Raw genomic sequence first — 21,279 nt, 5'->3', positions numbered from 1 at the left:
AGCATGTTCCTGCAGAATACTAAGATACACAGGGAGAAGACGGCTCCAACACTGCCATTTATTCATGAAGACACCAGATATTGTTCTAGTATGCCTGGAGGTGTAATATCCAGAGCCGGCAGCTCACACTATTAATACCTTCTTACCTCCACCGTTACTGCTCTCAAAGTACACCTGTTCTCCGATGATAGAGTACATCCCATTATATCCTATTGTCTATATATATATATATATATATATATATATATATATATACTGTATATATACACGCACACACTAGCCTCTGGCTGCGACTTCGTCTGCAGGTTGTTGGCGTAGATGATCCGCCTATATTTAGCAAATTGCTGCCATTGGTGATCCGCCTGCTACGACATTTAGGCAGTTCTCAAGCTGTCCTGCTGCTGAACTTGTTCCTCGCACCGTGCCCATGACTGTCTCGGCATCTGAGCAGCTGGCTGCTGGCCATATAATGAGCGTGTTGTTGGTGTTGATGATCCACTTGCTCCAGCATATCAGCTGGACACCTAGCTTGCTCAATCCTCCTGAGCTCCGCTTGAGGAGAACTCTGTGACTTCTGGCTACTTTCATAGCTCTCGTTGTTTTAGAATTTTGCAACAAATTCGATTTTCTTTTTCCGCCGGCATGTTTAAAATTGGCAAACTGCCAATTTGGATTAAAGGGGTTTTCCCATGTCAGTGTCTCAGCACTGGAGCAGATCAGATAATATGCAAATGCTTGTACACAATGGACTCTGTGTTATCTGTGTGTTTACATAGAGAAATAACAGACCTGGCTTTATCAGCAATTTCCAATTAACTGAGACATTGCTGCTGGCAAGAGCAGTTTAATATAGTATATGAATGTTAATTCATAACAGCTGTGAAGCCGTGTCATTTACCAGGATAAATAGTAGCCTATGTGTTAATCCAGGTTACAAACTATCTATGTGCCAAATTTCATCCAAATCCGTTCAGCCATTTTTGTGTGATCGAGTAACAAACATCCAAACTTAGTATATGAATGTTAATTCATAACAGTTGTGAAGCCGTGTGATTTACCAGGATAAATAGTAGCCTATGTGTTAATCCAGGTTACAAACTATCTATGTGCCAAATTTCATCCAACTCCATTCAGCCATTTTTGTGTGATCGAGTAACAAACATCCAAACTTTCACATAGTAGGATAGGATAGTAGGATAGGATAGGATATCTATAGCTGACAAAGTAGTATAAGTATCATACAAGGCATTTTTTTTGGAAATTAGGACTGTGCTTGCACTCACGAATAAAAACCTTTTAACTTCCGAAAGGTGAAAATCCATCCTAGTCATGTTGCGATCTCACGGTTGCAGATTTTAAGCTTGTTAGGGGGAGCGGCTTTTGCTCCAGAGCTGCTATTCTTACCGTAGACAAGTTATGGGAAGCTTTTTTGGTCCACCAGTCACTTGGCCATATGCAAGTACAGTGATCTCCTTATCCTCCCACCTATATCCTCTCTACATCTCTCAGTCCTGCGACTTTTCATGTCATGCGAGATTTTCATTCTCTAACCGAGCAAAAGTTCCCGTTCAATAACTACAAGCCGAGATCTTGAAAACTGATGAAATGATAAATCATGTAAATGTCTATTTTATTTGGCTTACGATATCCCAATGAATAATCGGAGTACCCGTTTAATAATAAGCCTAATCTCCATACAGTGTAGGGTAAGATTAGGGATTTACTTAACAAAGCTCCTATTGATTATTATTAGCCATGTCTTCCTTATGTTGAAGGATGTTTAAAACCAAAACTGTGATTTCCCCGGTATCACACCGAGCTGTTCAGTGACATGTCATTCACACTGACACTTATCTCACAATGCGGAGGTGGTTAGAGAATGTATAGCGAACACTTTACTACAGTACGGTATACAGTGTCTAAGATAACCAACCGTCCTTGTGGCTTCTTGGGCGGCTTTGGTTCTGAATAGGAATCTGGTTCCTTGGAACGTCCACATCCCAACCATCCGTTATAAAAGAAACATATCAATATGGTCAATAAGGTTATGGTCACACTACTGTTATTACAGTCTTATGATGACGTCATCGGGCATTAACGGTAATGAGTTCTCTCCGTCAGTTTCCAATGACGCTAATGGAAACGTTATGCAGGATTTTTTCTTGGTTCAAAAATGAGAAACATGTTGGAATAAAGGGGTCACTGCAGACAGACACCCAACAGAGGGGCTCCATTTGCATCTGTCATTTAGTTTCCATTGCTCTTATCCTGTGATGGATCAGAGCCGAAGTGACATACCCCTTATTATTCCTGCAGATCCCGCGCTGAGACAGCCACGGCGCGAGACTTGATCCCGAATAGGCCCATTCATTCAGGTCTAATCAGGAGCAACGGAATATTGGTGCACTGCGTCGGCATCCCATCGTGGCTAGCCGTGAGGAAAGTTCACATGGCGGAAATGGTTTGAGTTGTGCACACACCGCGCGGAAAACACACAGACCCGATTATAGTCTATGGGGTTTGTGTGCTTTCTTTGCTCACCGCTTTTTAATGCATTCGATATTTCGTTCAGGGGGTCCTCAAATGGAACTCCCCAAAGAAGTGCCATTGGGGCATAAGGAAACCTGTGGACTCCATAGACTATAATGGAGTCCTTCAAGCAGCACTTTTCTCTCTACTCATGTTTCGTGCGGAAACCAGACGGACCCCATTATAGTCTATGGGGTCTGCAAGTTTCCTAATGCCCCAATGGCACTTCTTAGGCCTGGTTCCCATCTGCGTTAGGTAACTGCTTTTTTATGCGTTTTCGTTCCCAAATCGGACTCCCCGAACAGAAATCTGAATTCATATGTGAATAAGTTCAACTTCTAAAATTAATATCCCGTACACAAAAAATGTGTAACCGATGGAGTCCCGGGGTCCCTTACCTATGAGACGTTTTCGCCCTGAGAGCTAGGGGTTAACTGACCGCCAATCGGCGTCCTAATCAAGCCACATCTGTTCCACATCTGTTGGGTTTTTGGTCAGGAGGAGTGCGGGGGCAGCCACAGGATTACTTCCTAGCAGGAGGATCTGAACACAAAGCCTTGTACTCGGAGCCTGCCCTCTGTACCAGCTGTCCTGGGCTGCACATAGAAAGGCAAATTCTTTGTCACCGCTGGAACCTTCAAAGAGCCAAAGCTTAACCCCTCCGTTTGGTAAACGTAATTGGAAGATGGTCACGTTCGCCGAGAGGAGATAACGTTACAGACATTTTGTAGAGCAATTGCAGTTGCCGGTGCTGCAGGTAGCAGATGGGGTCAATAGCCTTCCGACTGCGATGATTCGACGACGTTTCCGACATTCACTGGAAATGTACAATGACTAGTTGTACTGAAAACCCAGAACAAGACGGCCGCGGCTTGTACTCTAGTCCAGGACACATTAAAGAGACTGCATTATTCCTGCACAGCATAGAGATGTCTTAGAAGAAATTCTAGCCGCCAATGCCCTTATTACACTGCAGGGTGTATATATTACTTCCCGATACATAACTGCGGGCTATCCATTCACGTCATGGCACGAGGACCAGGACACGTCCCATGTCCATCACCAGGAGAGCCGTGGATATCGGACCATGACGGTTATTATCCTGTACATGCCACACTTTGCAACCTATAATTCGGTCCTTGGGGATGGCAAGTTTTTATCTGGAGTTTTTCCCATAGGCTTCTCTATAGAATAGCTTGGAAAGAAGAAGTAAATAAGTTTGCCTTGATGGTTGCTCTAGTGCCACCTTTTAGAATTAAAGGAGTGTTCCTATTATTTTTTTTTTACACCATAGGGAAGCTTCCAATGACTGGTGCAAATCTGTAGTGTTGAGTCTTTACAGGAAGCTAGGAGCGCCAGGGAACAGGTAGCATCCGAATGTATCCGTAGAGGTGAGGGGCGCTGTTATTTATTTTCCTATACCCTGGTGATCAATAGTTAACATAATAAATGGGCCTTTATACTTCTCGCTTCTGCCAAACCCAGTCCTGGTTTTTCCGCATCGTGGGGCCATCGCCTTCGGCTAGACAAGTACATGCAGTTTCTGAAGTCAGAAGTTGATCCACACGTTTTAATGCCACTTTGATTTGGTTTTTAGGGTCAGTGCACACGGATTCAGCGTCAAAATCAGAGCCAAGAAACTCCATGTGCACCGATCCTTACTGCACCTCAACCGCTATGTGTGAATATATCCTTAGGCTGAGGCCCCAGGTTGCAGAAAAGCTGCTTCAAGAGTGGCTTGAAAAGCAGGGGAAATTTATAGGAAATTCTTAAGGGGCAAGAGGGGGCGGATTCTGCCGCTAAATCCACCTCAGAATCCGCCCCTCACAATAGAAGTCTATGTAGAAGCGAGCTGCTCTTTCTACAGGCGGACTCCACGGCTGAGTCAGCACCCTCCGGACCAGGCCCATTCATTTGGGCCTACTCCGGAGCGGGAAGCCGCGACTGTCGCAGGCGCATTTTATTCTGGCGCAGCAAAATCAGAACCAAAATATACAGTCCCGTGCTCCGCGTGAACTACCCTTAGGGTACGTTCACACAGTTTTTTGCAGGCAGATTTTGGTGCGGAATCCGCTTCAAAATCCGCCTGCAAAAAAGGCAGCCAATTCATTTCAATGGGAGTCACTCGGTTTTTCTTTTTTTTTTCCCCGCTAACTATTTTTTTTTCAGCTAGCGGGAAAAAGAAGCGGCATGCTTTATCTTCCCGCAGATTCCGTGGCGGACTCAGCTGTGGCTCCAGTCTCACTCCCGATTAGGCCCATTCATTCGGGTCTAATCAGGTACGGGATGCCGCGACGGGGATGCCAATGCTCTGCGGAGAACTCACACGGCGGAAGAGTTGAACGGGCCCTTATACTTTTCCCTTCTGCCAAACCCAGTCCTGGTTTTTCCGCAACATGGGGCCATCGCCTTCGGCTAGACAAATACATTCAGCTTCTGAAGTCAGAATCTAACAGGTCCTTCTTTTATTATTCCCAATTTCTTTTGAATACCCTCCAAGATTTGGCTCAAAAAACCTGTCACAGAAAGCCGCACGTGTGGTTTGAGTCTCGTGCCCGGCTGCCATATGTAACAGGTTTCCTTTATTACATGTGCATAGCATGAAAAGATATTAATACCTTTGAATGTAAGTTTATTTTCGACCATTTCCCGTCCTTGGCGCACATCATACATGACTGTGTGACTACTGGAGACAAAAGCCTTGTTCCCACTCGGCTAGGTGAGAATGACAGTCTATAGGTTGGAACAATACTCGTATAATGTACCGAGACGTAAAGCACGGGCTGCTTGCGTCTCCAATCGAATGACTCAGAGTTTTCAGACAGATGCGCTTAGTCACAGGAATACTTTTCTAGTCTAACGTCATATTCCTCTTTCATGGTAAATCACAGTGCCTGAAAAGATGGGCTAGAAAGCCATGGAAATGTATACCAGCAGTGCTAACACTCAGATACGACAGGTCCTCAGGCACTAAGTGTCATTTTCATTTTCTTCTTCAGCCTTACAAGAGAACTTTTAAGTGTGATATATAATCGCTTTCAAAATTGTAACCCTATATGTATATACATAATACATAGCATATAGGAGAATCTCGGGGCTGTAAACCCCTAAGGAGCCATGCACACGATAAAGTGGGCAGTACAAGGGGGATTCTGATGGATCTAGGGGCATGTCCTAAAACGGATCAGAACCTTTTACTGAAGTCAATGTCAGGCTGAAGCCACACGGCAGGAAAAACCGTGGCGGGAACAGATCGCGTTTCTTCCTGCAGAACTTTAAACAGAAAGTTCAGGTCGTTTTCCTCCACGGACTTTCTGTTACCATTATATGTACGGGGAAGCTGTCGGCGTTTCCGTAGATATAACTGACATGCTGCAACAGTGCCAATTTTGGAAATTGCAGCGTGTCCGCGCTGCAGTTTTTACCGCAAAGTGAGCATGGGATTCACAAGAATCCCATCCACTTTGCAGTTACTGTAAAACGCTACAATTGTTCAAACTGAGGCATATCTGGCCCGTGGGACCCTGACCTAAGGTTGAGGCTAAACGTTACGGAAAAACTGCTTTTTGTTGCAGATTTTGCTGCATTTTTTTCTGCCACACCCAGGAAGAGTGACTATTAAAGGAGGGGGATATATAAAGTAAGATCATATGCACAAAGCCAAAGGTGGAAAAAAAGATCATAAATGTAAAGGGATTTCCCCGATCTCTGACATTTAATTTTTTTTTTCCCCGGAAGCCAGGGAAGGTGAAAAAGAAGCCAAAAAAACCCCTAAAAAACTAAAATACTCAAATGTCCCCCGTGTTCTAGAGAACCTGTCCAGTGCCATGGTGCTCTGGGGCTTGTCCTAGAGAAAGTCCTTGCCACATGAGACCACTAAGGTCAATCAATGGCCTCAGTAGCCTCAATAGAGGACCCAGGACATCTCTCACATAGACCACCTGTGGGTCCTTTCCTTAGGCCTCTGGATTCACTTAGGCAGAGGCCCCACATTGCAGAAATAGAGCTATTTGTTGTTGCAAAAAGCCAGGAGTGGATTGAGCAAAAGGTAAAAGTATAAGAGATTCCTATATATTCCCCATTCCTTCTGTAGCTATTCTTGGCTTTGGCTCAAAAAAACGCAACAAAATCTGCAACAAAAAAAAGCCGCATTTCCACAACGTGTGGCCTTAGCCTTATGGGTCTCACATCTATTAAACATTTATGGCATATCCTGTGGCACAGGTCAGGGCGGGTTTACATCTGCGCCCGGTGTCTGGTTTACCCAATCCGGCAGGTTTCCGTCTTCTGCACCGAGAAACTGGACAGGAGTCGGAAACCCGGTGGTCAGTCTTCAAACCCATTCACTTGAATGGGTTTGCAAAGTGACCGCCCGTGAGCGTCTTCTGCCTCTCCGCGGCGAAACCGTTTTTTTTTAATCAGACACAAAGTCCTGCATGTCTGACTTTGTGTCCGGCTAAAAAAAAAACATTCTTGTCCGAATGACTTGTGTGTGGAAAGCACACAGATCTCCTTATTGTCTATGGGGTCCGTGTGCTTTCACTGCACACCGCTGAGCGCATTGGCAAGTAGTCCATTCGGTGCGGTCTCCATGCGGACTCCCCCCGAATGGATTACTGATGTAGATGTGAACCCGGTCATCAGTATTTGTAGGCGAGAAAACCTCTTTAATGGTATGTTGTATGTACGGGAGTATTCTCAGTTAGAAACCTCACTCCGTACATATGGCAGTGTGCTACAAAGCGTTACAACTCATACACGTATCCCTAGTGAACTGCTGGATTTTGACAGATACATTTGGGAGAACTGTCAGGAGAAGCGTCAGCTCGGGTAGGGCTCGATGTTGTGTGCTAAAATCATTGCAAAGTGACATTTCATCTCCCCAGGGTTCACAGCCAAAGTAACGCTGTCAGTCAGTGTCGGACAACCATCCAAGCTAAAACAATGGCCAAGTGCCCTGCTTCTGTTATGGCACCACAGGCCTTGGAATCCTATTAAGAAACTGATTTCTGTAAAAATCTGGCATCATGGCTTCCATCTTCACAGGAGCAATCCGTGCAAAGTGATAAGAAATCATTGCAACAAAAACCAATACATCAAATATTTTTTATTTTACCTATGCGTACCCAAACCTTGCCCAAATAAAAGCAATCTCCCAACCCCTTCCGCACAGTCCCTTATGTTATAGGTGCAGATAGCTAGGTTTTCTCTACACGTACATGCGCGGTTCACTCTAACTACACGCTAAGCAAGGCTGATGCAATGGGACGAGTCCTTGAGCAATCCATAGGGGAAGAAATAACAAAGATGGACGCCCCACAAAAAACAAACTCTTGGCGGTGTGTGCTCACGACACGAGGGTATTTACAACATTATCCCTTAAAGCGTTGTAGTCGTAGGTAGATTTATTGCTCTTTATACACAGAAATGGACTGATCTACTAAAAAGACTAGCCGTTCTAAGAGGTCACACAGCATTAAATAAGAGGCACGCTGCAGAGAAAGGGTTAATGAGAGGCAGGCAGAGATGTATGATGTATTTACAAATGCTGAAACAGAGCGGTTGCAGACGTCACGCAACTATTGGTCTGAGAAGGCGCTGCATTGGGAGTGGCTAATATGACAAAGAAGAGTTAGGACATCGTTGATGTGCATCGGCTTCCGTGTCGTCTTCCAAAATCTTCTTCCCCACCTGGTCCCGCCCTCTTTTCTCCGTTCAAGGCTTCACATTAAGGGAGCAGGCCGATCTTTCGTGGTGCCAGTCGCGCAGGCGGGTGTAACGGGGGCTCTGCAGTTCTGTGATGAACTTTTCTCTGTGTCATGGGACAGGGGAGAGGATTGGGGTATTGCAAAGAGAAGGGAAGGAAGGAGAAAGGAAAGAAAGAAAAGGAGGTAAGATAGAAGAACGTGAATGGAAGACTAAGGGGGCAGTCACACGGAGGAAAGTGGCGCTGATTCTGGCACGATAACTCACGGCAGAATCAGCGCTGATACAAAAAAGAATCCCATTGATTTCAATGTGTTCCGTGCAGAAAACGGAAGTCAATGGGAGTCTTTTTATCTGCGCTGATTCTGCCGCGAGTTATCGTGCCCGAATCAGCACCACTTTACTCCGTGTGAATGCCCCCAAAGGTCAGCAAGTATTAGATCATCTTCAATGGCCCATCCTGGAAAACTATGCCTAGACAATGCTTTTATGGGATGGGAACGCTACCTATTCCTCGTCTTGTAGTGTTTTGCCTAGTTCACACAGGGCACGAGACCGCGTATTTTGGTCCCGATTCTAAATCAGACCAAAATGAACCTGCCACGACTGTCAAGGTTTCCCGCTCCGGAGTAGGCCCAAATGAATGGGCTTAGTCCGGAGGTCGCTGTCGTGGGGCTGACTCAGCGGCGGAATCAGCCTGAAGAAAGGGCAGCTCGCTTCTTTTTTCCATCAGCCAGAACATACCGCTCACGGTAAAAAAGAAGCTAGCGGTCTACATAGACCTCTATTGTGAGGGGGCAGATTCTGAGGTGGATTCGGCGTCAGAATCCGCCCCCTCTTGCCCCGTGTGAATGAGCCCTTTGAAGCCAGACGCGGATATTAAAGGGAAATGCGTATATACGAATTCCTTGCTTTGGTTAAATGCCCTTAAAATGCTGTTGTAGCGCAGGTTACTCATATGGTACTCCCTTTTCTTATATCAAAGTGTCTTTCTACTAAGAAATTCAACGTTTTATCCATATGCCATTAGTCCATAGTGCTGTTTGGAGCACTCAGGGCGGGGCCACACCACCTAGGAGCCATTTTCTTGCTGTCCCTGACAATGTCAGTCTGGCACTGGTGGCACTGGATGGCGACCACACAAAAAAAAATAAAAAAAGGTGCTCCAAAGATGTGGCCCCACCCACAGTGCACCTAACAGCTCATTTACATATGAAATCAAAGTTGAATTTTTCAGTGACCAGACTGCCTCGACACATGAAAGGTTTGCTCGCTTTGCCGCTAACCGTCCCCACAACAGCACGTTACTGGGTCATAGACTGCCATTAAAGTGTACTTTAGTACGTGCACAAGTTCCGGAGATGTTGCACCAGGCTACATGTAAGGCTTTGGGAAATGGAGGTATTATTAAGGTCTGAGTACTAGTGTGAGTGTGGCAGCGGGCGTTACAAGCAGGGTTAACTACAGCTGCTGCGTCCGCGCGGGCGTTATTTATAGGATCCAGAGGCCGGTGTTCCACTTAAAAAGGAAAGGTTCCCAGTTTGTAATTAATACAGGCGGGGTAAACCATAAATTAAAGAGATGTTCTAACCAGAGAATAGTAACTAGTAATCTACTACTTGACTCCGCAACCCCTCTTATCTGTAAGTACATGCTATACTATAGGTAGGGGGTCTAAATACAGGCTTCTAGGTGTATAGGGGCCCGCTAAAAGAATAATTTTAGGAATAGGAAGGCCAAAGAATATATAATGTGAGAGATCGCACAATTTTTAGATCATATAAATGTGCAATATTTCCATATGGTGGCCTTCACTCTACACATTACATGGGCAATTGAAAAGAACAGGTCTGTGCGGCCTTAGACTAAGGCCCCTTGAACACTACCATGTGGGCCACTGGCCTTGGTGGAATGGCACGGCCAGTGCACGGATGGCACACTGATGCCATCTGTGCCCCAAAGCCCCTATTCAGAAGCACGGCCGCAAAACTAAACAGGAATAGGACCCATCCTGAATGTTGCGGCCTGGATCGTCGACCCCGCACATGGAACTGTGCAAGACATGGTTGTGTCCATGAATGAGTTAGTCAGTGTGCTATCTGGGAGAAAGTCGGATCGCAGAGTGAATTACCACATGGTCGTATGCAAGGGGCTTACTCTCTTAATAATTTGTCCAAACGATTTTATGTTAAGGCCCCGAGTAGCGAAAGTACAGCTTTAAAAAAAAAAAAAAAAAAAATCACAGAGAAAACCCCCCACCAAAAAAACTCAACACATTTCAGCATTCCACATTTTTTAAAAATGCAGATTTTCCAGATTTTTTCCCTCCACACCCAGTGGATGAGATTAATGGGGTTGTCAAGTGAGTTTAAATTGACTTATTTGGTCTGACGGGGGATGGTGATGGACCTGGAGGGTCTGGCCATGTCATGACCCCCCTGGGACATCAGAAGCAACCCCCTCCCTCCTTCCCTGACCTCACAGGTAATTAATTTAAAGAGCTAATTCCAATCATGTGACACCCCCGGGTCCATCATCATCATCCGCCAGACCACGTAAGTCCGTTTAAACCCCCCGTCATCCCCTTTAAATAAAATCTCATTCACATTGCCGATACTGTATAAAAAACAACGGGTTCGCCTGCATTCCCACAACATGGGGCCTTAACCTGTGTAGGTAGAATCTTATACGCCGCATCTAATTGTACGTCTGATTCTCCCATTGTTGTATGATTACTTGATTCTTTAGTGGAAATTCAATACAAGAACGTTAGAAGAAAGAAGTGTGAGCGGCCGAGGCTTACCTCACCCTCTTCATGTGCTCATCATCGGGGTCTTGCACTGCGATCGGCGACAGCGAAGAGAGAAAGTGGGAAGAAAGAGAGAGAGGAAGATGAGAGGAAGCGAGAAAGGGGAGGAAAATAGAGATGAGCGAGTGATATTTGATCAAATACCTTGCTGCCATAGAATGCGTGTAAGCGGCCGATTACCAAGGGGTTAAGCGCATCGAATATTCGATGCGCTTAACCCCTCGGTGATCGGCCGCTTACACGCATTCCTATGGCAGCGAGGTATTCGATTGAATACCACTCGCTCATCTCTGAAGGAAAATGGTATGAAAGGAGAACAAGCAAGCAGTGTATGGCCCGAACAATTCCTCAACATACAGCTATATCTCATATTCATAGATTGCAAGCTCTTGTGAGCAGGGCCCTCTATCCCAATATGTGAACTGACTTACTATGTAATGCCTCAGTTGAACCCTACAAATTGTTAAGGGCTGCGGACTATGTTGGCGCTATAGAAATAAATGTATTATTATTATTATATTTTCCTCTGCCTATAACTACACATAATGACATAAAAAATATTAAGGAATTTCCTATTCCTAGTTTTTAGGATTATTACGTGGTGAACACGTTAATGTGGCGACTACGTTACATCTTCCGATCATTACTATATAGGTATTGAGGACTGTCTGGCCTCAATATGTCCAAAGAACAAATGAGGAAACCTCCATCTGTTTATGTGGACATTGAGGGATGTATATGAACAATTACACCAATTCAAAATGGCCGCCACACGTAAATAGAGCTTAGAAGCAGGGGCCTATCTATAGGGTTGGGACCCACAATAAATATATCACTATTCCACGTAGGTAGTGGCCCCATTACAGAAGTTGTATAGGCCCCCGGGATCGGTAGAAATCTGTCCAAGTAAAAGGACTCTTTTTCTTAAGAAATCCAAATATTAAAGCAAGAGGATTGGGAAGATGTGAGCGTGGGAAGATATCCGAATCCTATTTATGAAGCAAACTGTTTAGTCACGAGAGGAAAAGCCGCCGTAAAGTATTCCTAATAAAGCGGATTTCTATTTTTCTCCGTATTCTAGTTCTCTGAATGCAGTGAGTAATGTAGACAAGTGATGTTTTCAGGCCGGTTGCCATGACTATGTGCTGAGACGTGTGTGTATATATATATATATATATATATATATATATATGCTACTGTATTAATTACATTAACTTGCACAAGCTTACATCTCCTGGACAGGACCATTATAGGATATATACCCTGTTTCCCCGAAAATAAGACATCCCCCCCTTCACCTCCTGGACCACCCACAACCGGCAGTCATGCTAGAGCTCCACTAAGGAAGCGCCGTCATGACTGCCAATTGTCCCCCGGTCAAGCCGCTGCATAAGACATCCCCCAAAAATAAGACAGGTCGGAAGAGAATTTAATATAAGACACTATCTTATTTTAAGGGAAACAGGGTAGTACTAGGATTACCCTTTACAGCATTGTGCGAGTCCAGGGATAGATTTAAAGTAGGCCCGGGATTTAGTTAATGTGGTTTAAGGTTTAGTTTAACCCGTTTCTGGAGGCACAAGCTCTTACCGAGATCTGCATTGAGATGACTAGAGATTCATATGGATACGAGACACATCTACGCAGATCGACTTACTGAAATCTGTGCCAGTGAGCTGTGCTAGGATGCGGAAGGAACGGGACTGAGTGGTCCCTGTACGAGGTTTCCAGTCCTCAGTGTCCTCTATCAGCCTCTTTTTACTGGAGTCATTGGGGAGGAAGGCAGGCTGAGATTCCATCCTAAGAGAGTGCCTGGCACAGGAAGGAAGGAGAAGTAGACGGACAAGGGTACAAGGAGGATAGAGTTATTCACAAGACACACGCCCCCTCATAGAAGTGCGTAAAAGTGACGACAGCACTTACTGATCGTCTAAGAAAAAAGCGTTGAGAGAGGATTGGGTCAATCCGTTCAGGTCCTTGGAAACGGTCTGCTCTTTGGGCTTTTTGGCAACCCTGTGAGAGTGAAGAACGGGAATGCTCAGATAGGAAAAGCTCCCTAGGTCACATAGCACGCCAATCCTTATTCACCATGCAGGGAAGGGGCACAACGTGAACTTAGGACAAAACCAAGGTGCACAAAACAGACAGACAACAAGGAAGAATGCTTACTGACTTTTCTAGGTTTTCCACCTGTCATGTAGAGCGAGGGAGGAAAGGAAAGAAAACAGAAAAAAGGGAAGAAGAGAATTGTACAGATTTAGTTCCAGAATAGGGATAAAAAGTTTTCATCGTTTCTCATTTATCCCTCCAATTGCATACATACATACATACAATAAAAGAAGACCTTATGTCGTTCTAGGAATCTGGTATAGGGTTGTGTGATATGGGAGCCAATAAATGCACCAAACTGAAAGCAATGCAACCCTGCCGACGTCTCTTTATGGGCAACCTATGGTATTTACGATGCACAGCAAATTGAGAAGTCTAAATCATTCACGCCAACATGCAATTCCCAAGAGTATCTGTTGTGGTCATCTGTGACAAGATCCACCATTTATCTCATCCTCCCCCTCCATCCCCTAAGCTTACGGGCTTGTTAAATATATAATGAAGAGCTGAAATCTGTCGTTTGCCAGTTTTCCTACAATCCTAAGGTTACAGCATACCATGCACCCTGGAATAGCAGTTTTCCTACAATCCTAAGGTTACAGCATACCGTGCACCCTGGAATAGCTCAATCTTATTGTACCCCCTCCCCTGCAATTCGGTATCTGCTCAGAAGGTGGAAAGACTGTTGGGGGGTCCACAGAAGCATGAAAATATCTGTATAAATTGCATTATGAAAGACGTAGAATACCTGCCTGGATGGAAGGATGTGACCAGCTCCAATTCGTGGAGAGCTTCTGTCACTGATCCTTCGGTCTGCCAGCCCCAATATAGCTACAGGTCAGATTACTCCAGCCCTAGTAAGGCTCTGGCAAGAGGTTCCAGGGCAGCCCCCCACCCCTAATACACTGATCAGAACACAGAAAGGAGGGGGTACAAGAGACCTCCAATTACATGGCAATTCATATAGTAAACAAGTCGATCCGAAGCCAGAGGTTACCTGATGTACACAGTCCGGGGGCAACCTAGCAAAGTATATAATATCCTAACATTATGGCAGACTAAGGAACAAACCGGTCAATAGGAAAACAAGTTGTTCTTTTCTTATTGTAGTGTGCAGTGTTAAAAAGACAGCAAAACCAAGAGTGCCCCCTAGTGGCAGACATGTGGAGAAGATAGTTTAGTAGGCCGACATCAAATTCTTGCTAGACAGGTGAGGGTAGGTTCGCCTCTGCGCTCGCTCCGATTCCTTTATTGAATATCACGAGTGTTTGTTGTATTTATATCAGAACAAATGGATGCTGTATTATTTTTAAATTTTTTTTAGGAACGGAACCAACGAGACAGAACCCAACGCGGAGCCTACTGTTTACTGCAATAACTGTATGACGTTGGATGATGTTGCTATCAGTATGTCTTTGTAGAATGGGAGGAAATCCAAGCAAACACGGGGGGGAAAATACAAACTCCTTGCAGATTTGTTCCTGGCGGGATTCGGATCCAGGACTCCAGTGCTGCAAGGCTAAGCACTGAGCCACTGTATTGCCCCTATACTTTTTTGTTACCATTGCAATACTCCGACTTATAACCTGGACGGGATAGGATCAGGGCATTACCTGGACAGTAGATGCCCAAAGAAAGACACGTTGGAATTTTTCCGATTTACGTACTAAAACGGTGGCACATGTACAATAGGTCTGAGCAAGCGCCTTCTTATGTCTGACGGTATCTGTAGTATTAGGCCTCGTTCACACGGGGCAAGAGGGGGCGGATTTTGAAGCAGAATCACCTCATAATCCTCCCCCTCACAATGGAGATCTATGTAGACCGCTAGCGTCCTTTTTTCCGTGAGCGGTGTGTTCCTGCTCATAGAAAAAAGAAGAGAGCTGCCCTTTCTTCAGGCGGATTCCGCGGCTGAGACAGCACGGCGTCCCTCTCGCGGCAGCACCCTCCAGACTAGGCCCATTCATTTGGGCCTACTCCAGAGCGGGAAGCCGCGACTGTTGCGTCAAGCGCACCTTGGTCCTATTCCCGCGTCAAAATCAGGACCAAAATACGCGGTCACTAGCCCCGTGTGAACTTACCGTCACCATGAGAAATGAACCCATAGCATGTAGCATGATAAATCCTGCAACATGTACTGGTAAAACCGTGCGGTCATTTGCCGCACGTATGGGCCAGATTTGGTCGTATGTGTTCGCATTGACCCTAAAACCAATAGCACAGCCATCAGATTAACAAATACGTTATTACGTAGCGTGCAGTGTATACATCTGACTATCGCCAGTGGTGACATTACGTATGTTACACTGCGCCGGCTATGATGTAGGGCCATAGATATGGAGCACAGGAATATATTTAGCTGATCATAAACACGGCTCATGTTTCCTTTACTAAGCATGATGTCTGCGTCGTACCCTCCCTCACGTCACACGTACACCAAGGACAATGACAGCAGACGGGCCGCAGCCAATGGATTGCATAAGGCTCCATAGATTTTCTGCATGACTGTAAGAGCAAAGTGAAACTCCCACACGTTGGTGACTGGGATGAGAGAACAGTGCCATCCACTGGACAGAAGCAGGATTGCACCGATGACAGACACAACACTAAGTCAGCTCAGCGTTATCCATCATTGTGATCTAATTTATTTGATATTTCTACATTATATATCATCCCAAGGATCTATGGTGAACTGATCTGTGGTCGGAACAGGATTCGGGTCTGTAACATATTATAGCCGTGTGAATCCCACCTAATGGAATTGCCGCAGATAATAGTTATCAGATTTACCGACGGTTTTAATTCCAACCCGTTTTGAGGCTTAAAGGGGATTACACAGCTGCATCACAAATGTGAAAACCGCACATTACACGGAATTCCTCCTTGTTACTATTATCACGTTGTTGACATGTATTCTATTTCCTGCACACTGCTGCGATGACAGTGTCTCTGGCATACAGTCCGCCATGTACAATGACATACAAAAGGTTGTTATTTTGATATATACAATGGTAGAGTGTCTGACCCCGCTTTAATCCATGAGTCTAATGTCCTGCAACATTGTTGCAAGACATTGACAATTGTTTACCCAGAACCAGAAGGAAAACTATTTACGAAGCGTTGCGTTCTGCCGCTGTTTTTCATGTCACACAGCCGTGTCCTTGTTGACAGTTTCTTCCATTACCAAAAAAGCTTGCTGTTGGGACAGCGCCCTGCTGTGACATTATCAGGAGCATCCGCATCATGTTACAGTTCCATGTAGGATACCATCTGCGTCTTGTAGATTACAGCCATGAAATATATGAGAATGACTTATAAACACAGAAACTGGTGACATTGGCGCCAAAACTTGTGTGCGCCAATAATTCTCATCTCTCTCCTCATTTTTCTTCCTTTATAAGCGGAAACCACTCAGACCCCATTATAGTCTATGGGGTCTGCGGGTTACCTTATGCAGATTAGATCGCCATTCAGGGGGGTTCAAGTGGACAGAACGGAAACCTGAACGCAGACATGAACCTGGTAGCATGAAAGGCAGAAGAAATGGCTGATCTGATTGGATTTGGTGTATTTTCCATATTGTGTTCTTGTGAAAGCAGTCCCGAAATATTCTTTACAACGGTTGCACAGACAAGGCAATGGATCTGGAGATGACATGTGACTTCTATAATGAAGTCCTAGAGACGCTCTATGACCCGTGCCTGGAGGAGGTTACTTACTGTTAATCCATTGTAGATTGTTGGGGTCCAGCTGTCAGGACCCCTACAGATCAGCTGAATACTGGAGTGTGGAGTTCCCAGCATTGCTTCTATGTTGGACGCTGCATTGCTTACTCTCTGCACCTTTGGTCTTGGACAATGCTACAATACTGATAGCTGCCTATAGAATTTAATGGGACACTGCTGCAGTACCCATAGAAAGGTATGGCAAGTTAGCAGAGCCGTGCAAACAATACTGTGAGCTGATCAGGAAGGGTCCCACCAGTCGGACCCCCACCCATCTAAAATTGATGGCCTAACTTAAAGATAAGGGTGGAAAAGCCATTTCTTACAAGCTCTCAACAATAATAAAATATTCGCGACACAAGAAAAAATTTAGTAATGAATATTACTGACATGTATCTGTATATTCAGACTGTACCGATGCAATAAAATCTAAATATTTAATGGTTATATTGCTCCAAGGACCCTAGGCCTATATATATTTGAAAAGTAAATGTGAACCCAAACTGTACAAAAATCTTAGTTTTACACAGAATCATGCAGTCAGATGAACTTCATTTTGTACATTTGGGCTATAGATAACGTAAACCAAATGTAATTCTTGTACACCCCTCATGCACCGTACAGATGTTAGTGTGCTGTAGTAGTGTAAGGTCTCGCAGGGTTAAAAAACATAAAAAATACACCCCTCCTTTTACTATAACATTTGGTGAATGAAGGTAAACAGCAAAAATACGTCCTGATGTATCACAACTCTATAAGAGCAATTGGCCTTGTTCCCTAGAAGTCCAATGTATTCATGATTCATGTATTCATTGGTCACCACTAGGGTTGAGCGATCGGGATCGGAAAAGATCGGATTCCGATTGGCGATCGAGTAAATTCCGACCCGATCTTTTCCAGGGATCAAGATCGGAGGTTATCTCAAGATCGGCTCGACTTTTCCCATAGAAAAACATTGACTAGGGTTGAGGATCGGGATCAGAAAAGATTGGATTCCGATCGGCGATCGAGCAAATTTCACGATCGAGATCGGCTGGAAAATGATCGGAAATCGGATTTTAAAATCGATCTTGAAATCTCAAGATCGGCTCAACCCTAGTCACCACCGTGTCTGTGATTGACAGTTTCTCTCCGCGATTCCTCCATATAGGGAAGAACTATATATATATATATATATATATATATATGTGCCCCCCATTTGTCTGCAGACAAGTTTCCTTTACATGACAACTTTACATTACTTTTTTCCTCCATTCATATTCAGAGTTGCTTTTTCTCTATACTTTTCTGATGGTTGCCCTTGGAAACAGACTACGGTGTAGCTGCACTCTGTTGTCAGCTTTATTTGTAACTATGATACTGTAATCTGACCTGGATAACACATATACAAGAAAACATCATGTAACATACTGTACCAACCAGCAAACAGTTTAAGTGCATTTTAACTATTGGTAGAAAAGTAAGGTTTTCCTTTTAGGAATAGCCTTAAGAAGGCTATTCTTCTCCTACCTTTAGATGTCTTCTCTGCGCCGCCGTTTGGTAGAAATCTGGGTTTTCTTCGTTATGCAAATGAGTTCTCTCGTAGCACTGGGGGCGGTCCTCAGCGCTCAAATAGCACTGGGGGCGTCCCCAATGATGCGAGAGAAATCTCCAGCGATGCCTCCATCTTCTTCTGGAACGCCTCTCCCTGTGTCTTCTTCTGTCCTGGGTTTCAATCTTCTAGGCCTCGGGCAGAGCTGACTGTGCATGCCCGGGGTACAAGAAAATGGCCACTTACACCAGCTTACTGTGCAAGTGTCCATTTTCTTGTGGCCTGGGCATGCACAGTCGGCTCTTCCCGAGGCTTAGAAGATTGAAACCCAGGACAGAAGAAGACACAAGGAGAGGGCGTTCCAGAAGAAGATGGAGGCGGTGCTGGAGAGTTCTCTCGCAGCATTGGGGACGCCCCCGGTGCTGTTTGAGTGCTGAGGACCGCCCCCAGTGCTGCGAGAGAACTCATTTGCATACCAAAGAAAACCGGGATTTATGCTGAACGGTGGCGCAGAGAAGACATCTAGAGGTTGGAGAAGAATAGCTTTGGCTGAAGAATCCTTAACAAAGTCTGCAACAAAAAAAAAAAGCTACGTTTCCACAACGTGGGGCCTCAGCCTCAAGCGGTTTTTCTATGACGATAACCAGATTTATATATAAGTAATTTACAAAAGTTGCAGAGTGATAAAGATTTTCTCTAACTATCTTAGTGGTTGTCAATGGATATGACCATGAAGGCAGAAACTTTCTACAATCAGAAACCCAGCCGTGATTTCCTTATTGTAACCGTGCTATCGTCTCATGCATAAAGAAACCATGACTGGATTTCTGAGAAGTCCCTGGCCATGATAAGTTCCTGCATTTCTGATCTTATCCGTTGACAACTGGTGAAGACAATAGACATTCAGCACCAAGATGGTTAGAGATCCTCTCAAAAACCCTGTAAAATTTTTTAATTCCTCATCTTTGCAAAAATATTTAACGTTTAATCATCTACAAATTTCAATATGGCTTCCGGGAAAACCCTTTAAGGGCACCTGGGCCTGTGCATAGGTTATTATTACTATTATTATTTAGACAAATATATAACAATACAAATGCTAGAATTTTTCTAAAATTGAATTGTATGATTTGTTGCTAATAAGAGATGCTGACAATTTTTGTCTGTACAGATTTTTACGCCTTAAAGGGTTTTCCAAACTGAACATACGGATGGGTCATCATTATGACATCAGTGGGGGTCTGACATCCGGCACTCCCATAGATTATATGATAAATAGAGAATGGAGCAGGAAGCAGACAGCGCTGTTTCCTGTGTGGTGGCCAGTCCAGGTTATTGCAGAACAGCTCCCATTAACTTGAATGGGAGCCAAGGTGCAGATACTCAGTTCCGCCACTACACACAGAACGTCGCTGTCTGCTTCCTGCTCTATTTTTTAGCGTATCAGCTACTGAGAACAGCCAGTCGATGGTAGTACTAGATGATGTCAGATCTCCACTAGAGATGAGCGAGTAGTATTCGATCAAAATACCTCGCTTCCATAGGAATACGTGTAAGCAGCCGAACACCGAGGGGTTAAGCGCATCAAATATTCACTGCGCTTAACCCCTTGGTATTCGGCCGCTTACACGCATTCCTATGGGAGCGAGGTATTCGAATACTACTCGCTCATCTCTAATCTCCACCAATCTGATGTTTATGATCTTTCCTTAGGATAAGTTATCAAAATTGTTTAGTCCAGAAAGCCCCTTTATAAAGATGGCCTTTCATCGCCTCCACCTGACAGTAAAGAGTCCAATTTGCATATTAGATGTGGAAATAATAACAGCATTGGTTGCTCAGGAATGGTGGGGGCTAGAGAAGAACCTCCAGCTGTGATGGAATCGGTGGAGTGGTAACTATTGGAGGATGCAAAGAGTTGGATTTGGTGGAGGTGGTGAAAGGCCCTCTTCAAAAGGGAACCTGTCACTAACTTTGGAGCCACAAAACCACCAGCATGTGTAGGTTGCAGATGTATATAGTTGGGGTTTGACTTTATAAAGACGTCCCATGTCAAAACCCTCTGCCTTGGTAATATGCAGCAAAAATAAGGTATCAGTTACAGGGAAGAGGAGTCCAGTGGCGTGGACGTATAGTCAATGCACAGGGCTTAGCACAGTACATCTGTGCGCTGGACTCATCCTTCATCCAATATGGAAACAGCCATCGTTGGAAGGGACTTCTCTAGAAAACTTAATCCAACTGCATAATGTCATGCTGGGGTTTCGGTGGCCCCAAACCTAGTGACAGACTCTCTTTGTCAACCATCCAAATGCAGGGTGCCACTGTTTATACGTCAAAGACATTCACATACCCGTTCTGCTGCTGGGCTTGGGGTGTCGAATTGGTGGTATAAGATGGTGGAGGGGGGTTGTATGTCACTGGCTTGGTAACCTGAGGCGCCCGCGAGTTGTCTGGGGGTGGTGTCCCACCACCAAACGGCCGGGCGGTTTTGTTGAGAGACGCACTCGGTGAAAAGTTATACTTCACGCCTTGGTTATCAGGAGTAATCACACCCTTTGGAAGAAGACAAGGGAACAAACCAGGCATCATGCAGCCATATTGAGCAAACTGTGCCCCATCCAGCCCGCCCCACAACGGTCGATGCCTCGTAATTTAGTGACAATGTTATTAGAGGAAAGTCTAGATTAGAGCATGCAAAGTGATATTAGAATAGTGCAGGGTGAGAAATAGGATGATGAATGGCCCCCAATGACACTGTTGGGGTGCAGAAAATGAGACGTGTCGAAAATCATAGCAAACATGGTAGTGGTGCAATATAACAAAAACACATGTGCAGAGTCAAACAGATGTCACGTGCATTCCCCTAA

General features: G+C 44.8%; 2 protein-coding genes and 1 long non-coding RNA gene across 5 annotated transcripts in view; all 3 read right to left on the bottom strand.

Moving 5' to 3' along the window:
* PDLIM7 (PDZ and LIM domain 7) overlaps nt 1-21,279 on the bottom strand; it is a 65,834-nt gene that overhangs the window by 14,030 nt on the left and 30,525 nt on the right. For all 3 annotated transcript variants that reach the window (XM_075275036.1, XM_075275035.1, XM_075275037.1), the window contains exon 5: nt 20,763-20,965. In XM_075275036.1, coding sequence (XP_075131137.1) covers nt 20,763-20,965 — 203 coding nt within the window. The remainder of the gene's footprint in view (nt 1-20,762; nt 20,966-21,279) is intronic.
* On the bottom strand, nt 12,970-14,067 carry LOC142203942 (uncharacterized). Its single transcript, XR_012716127.1, has 3 exons — nt 13,902-14,067; nt 13,214-13,234; nt 12,970-13,057 (listed from the first exon to the last, which is right to left on the bottom strand). It is a non-coding gene; the product is annotated as an uncharacterized LOC142203942 (long non-coding RNA).
* NSD1 (nuclear receptor binding SET domain protein 1) overlaps nt 18,545-21,279 on the bottom strand; it is a 274,149-nt gene continuing 271,414 nt past the window's right edge. Inside the window, exon 24 of the mRNA XM_075275002.1 lies at nt 18,545-18,614. The gene's annotated coding sequence lies outside the window, so the exon portion shown is untranslated. The remainder of the gene's footprint in view (nt 18,615-21,279) is intronic.

Source organism: Leptodactylus fuscus, chromosome 5, assembly GCF_031893055.1.
Source record: "Leptodactylus fuscus isolate aLepFus1 chromosome 5, aLepFus1.hap2, whole genome shotgun sequence".
Lineage (NCBI taxonomy): Eukaryota > Metazoa > Chordata > Amphibia > Anura > Leptodactylidae > Leptodactylus > Leptodactylus fuscus.
This window is presented reverse-complemented; position numbering and strand designations above follow the sequence as displayed.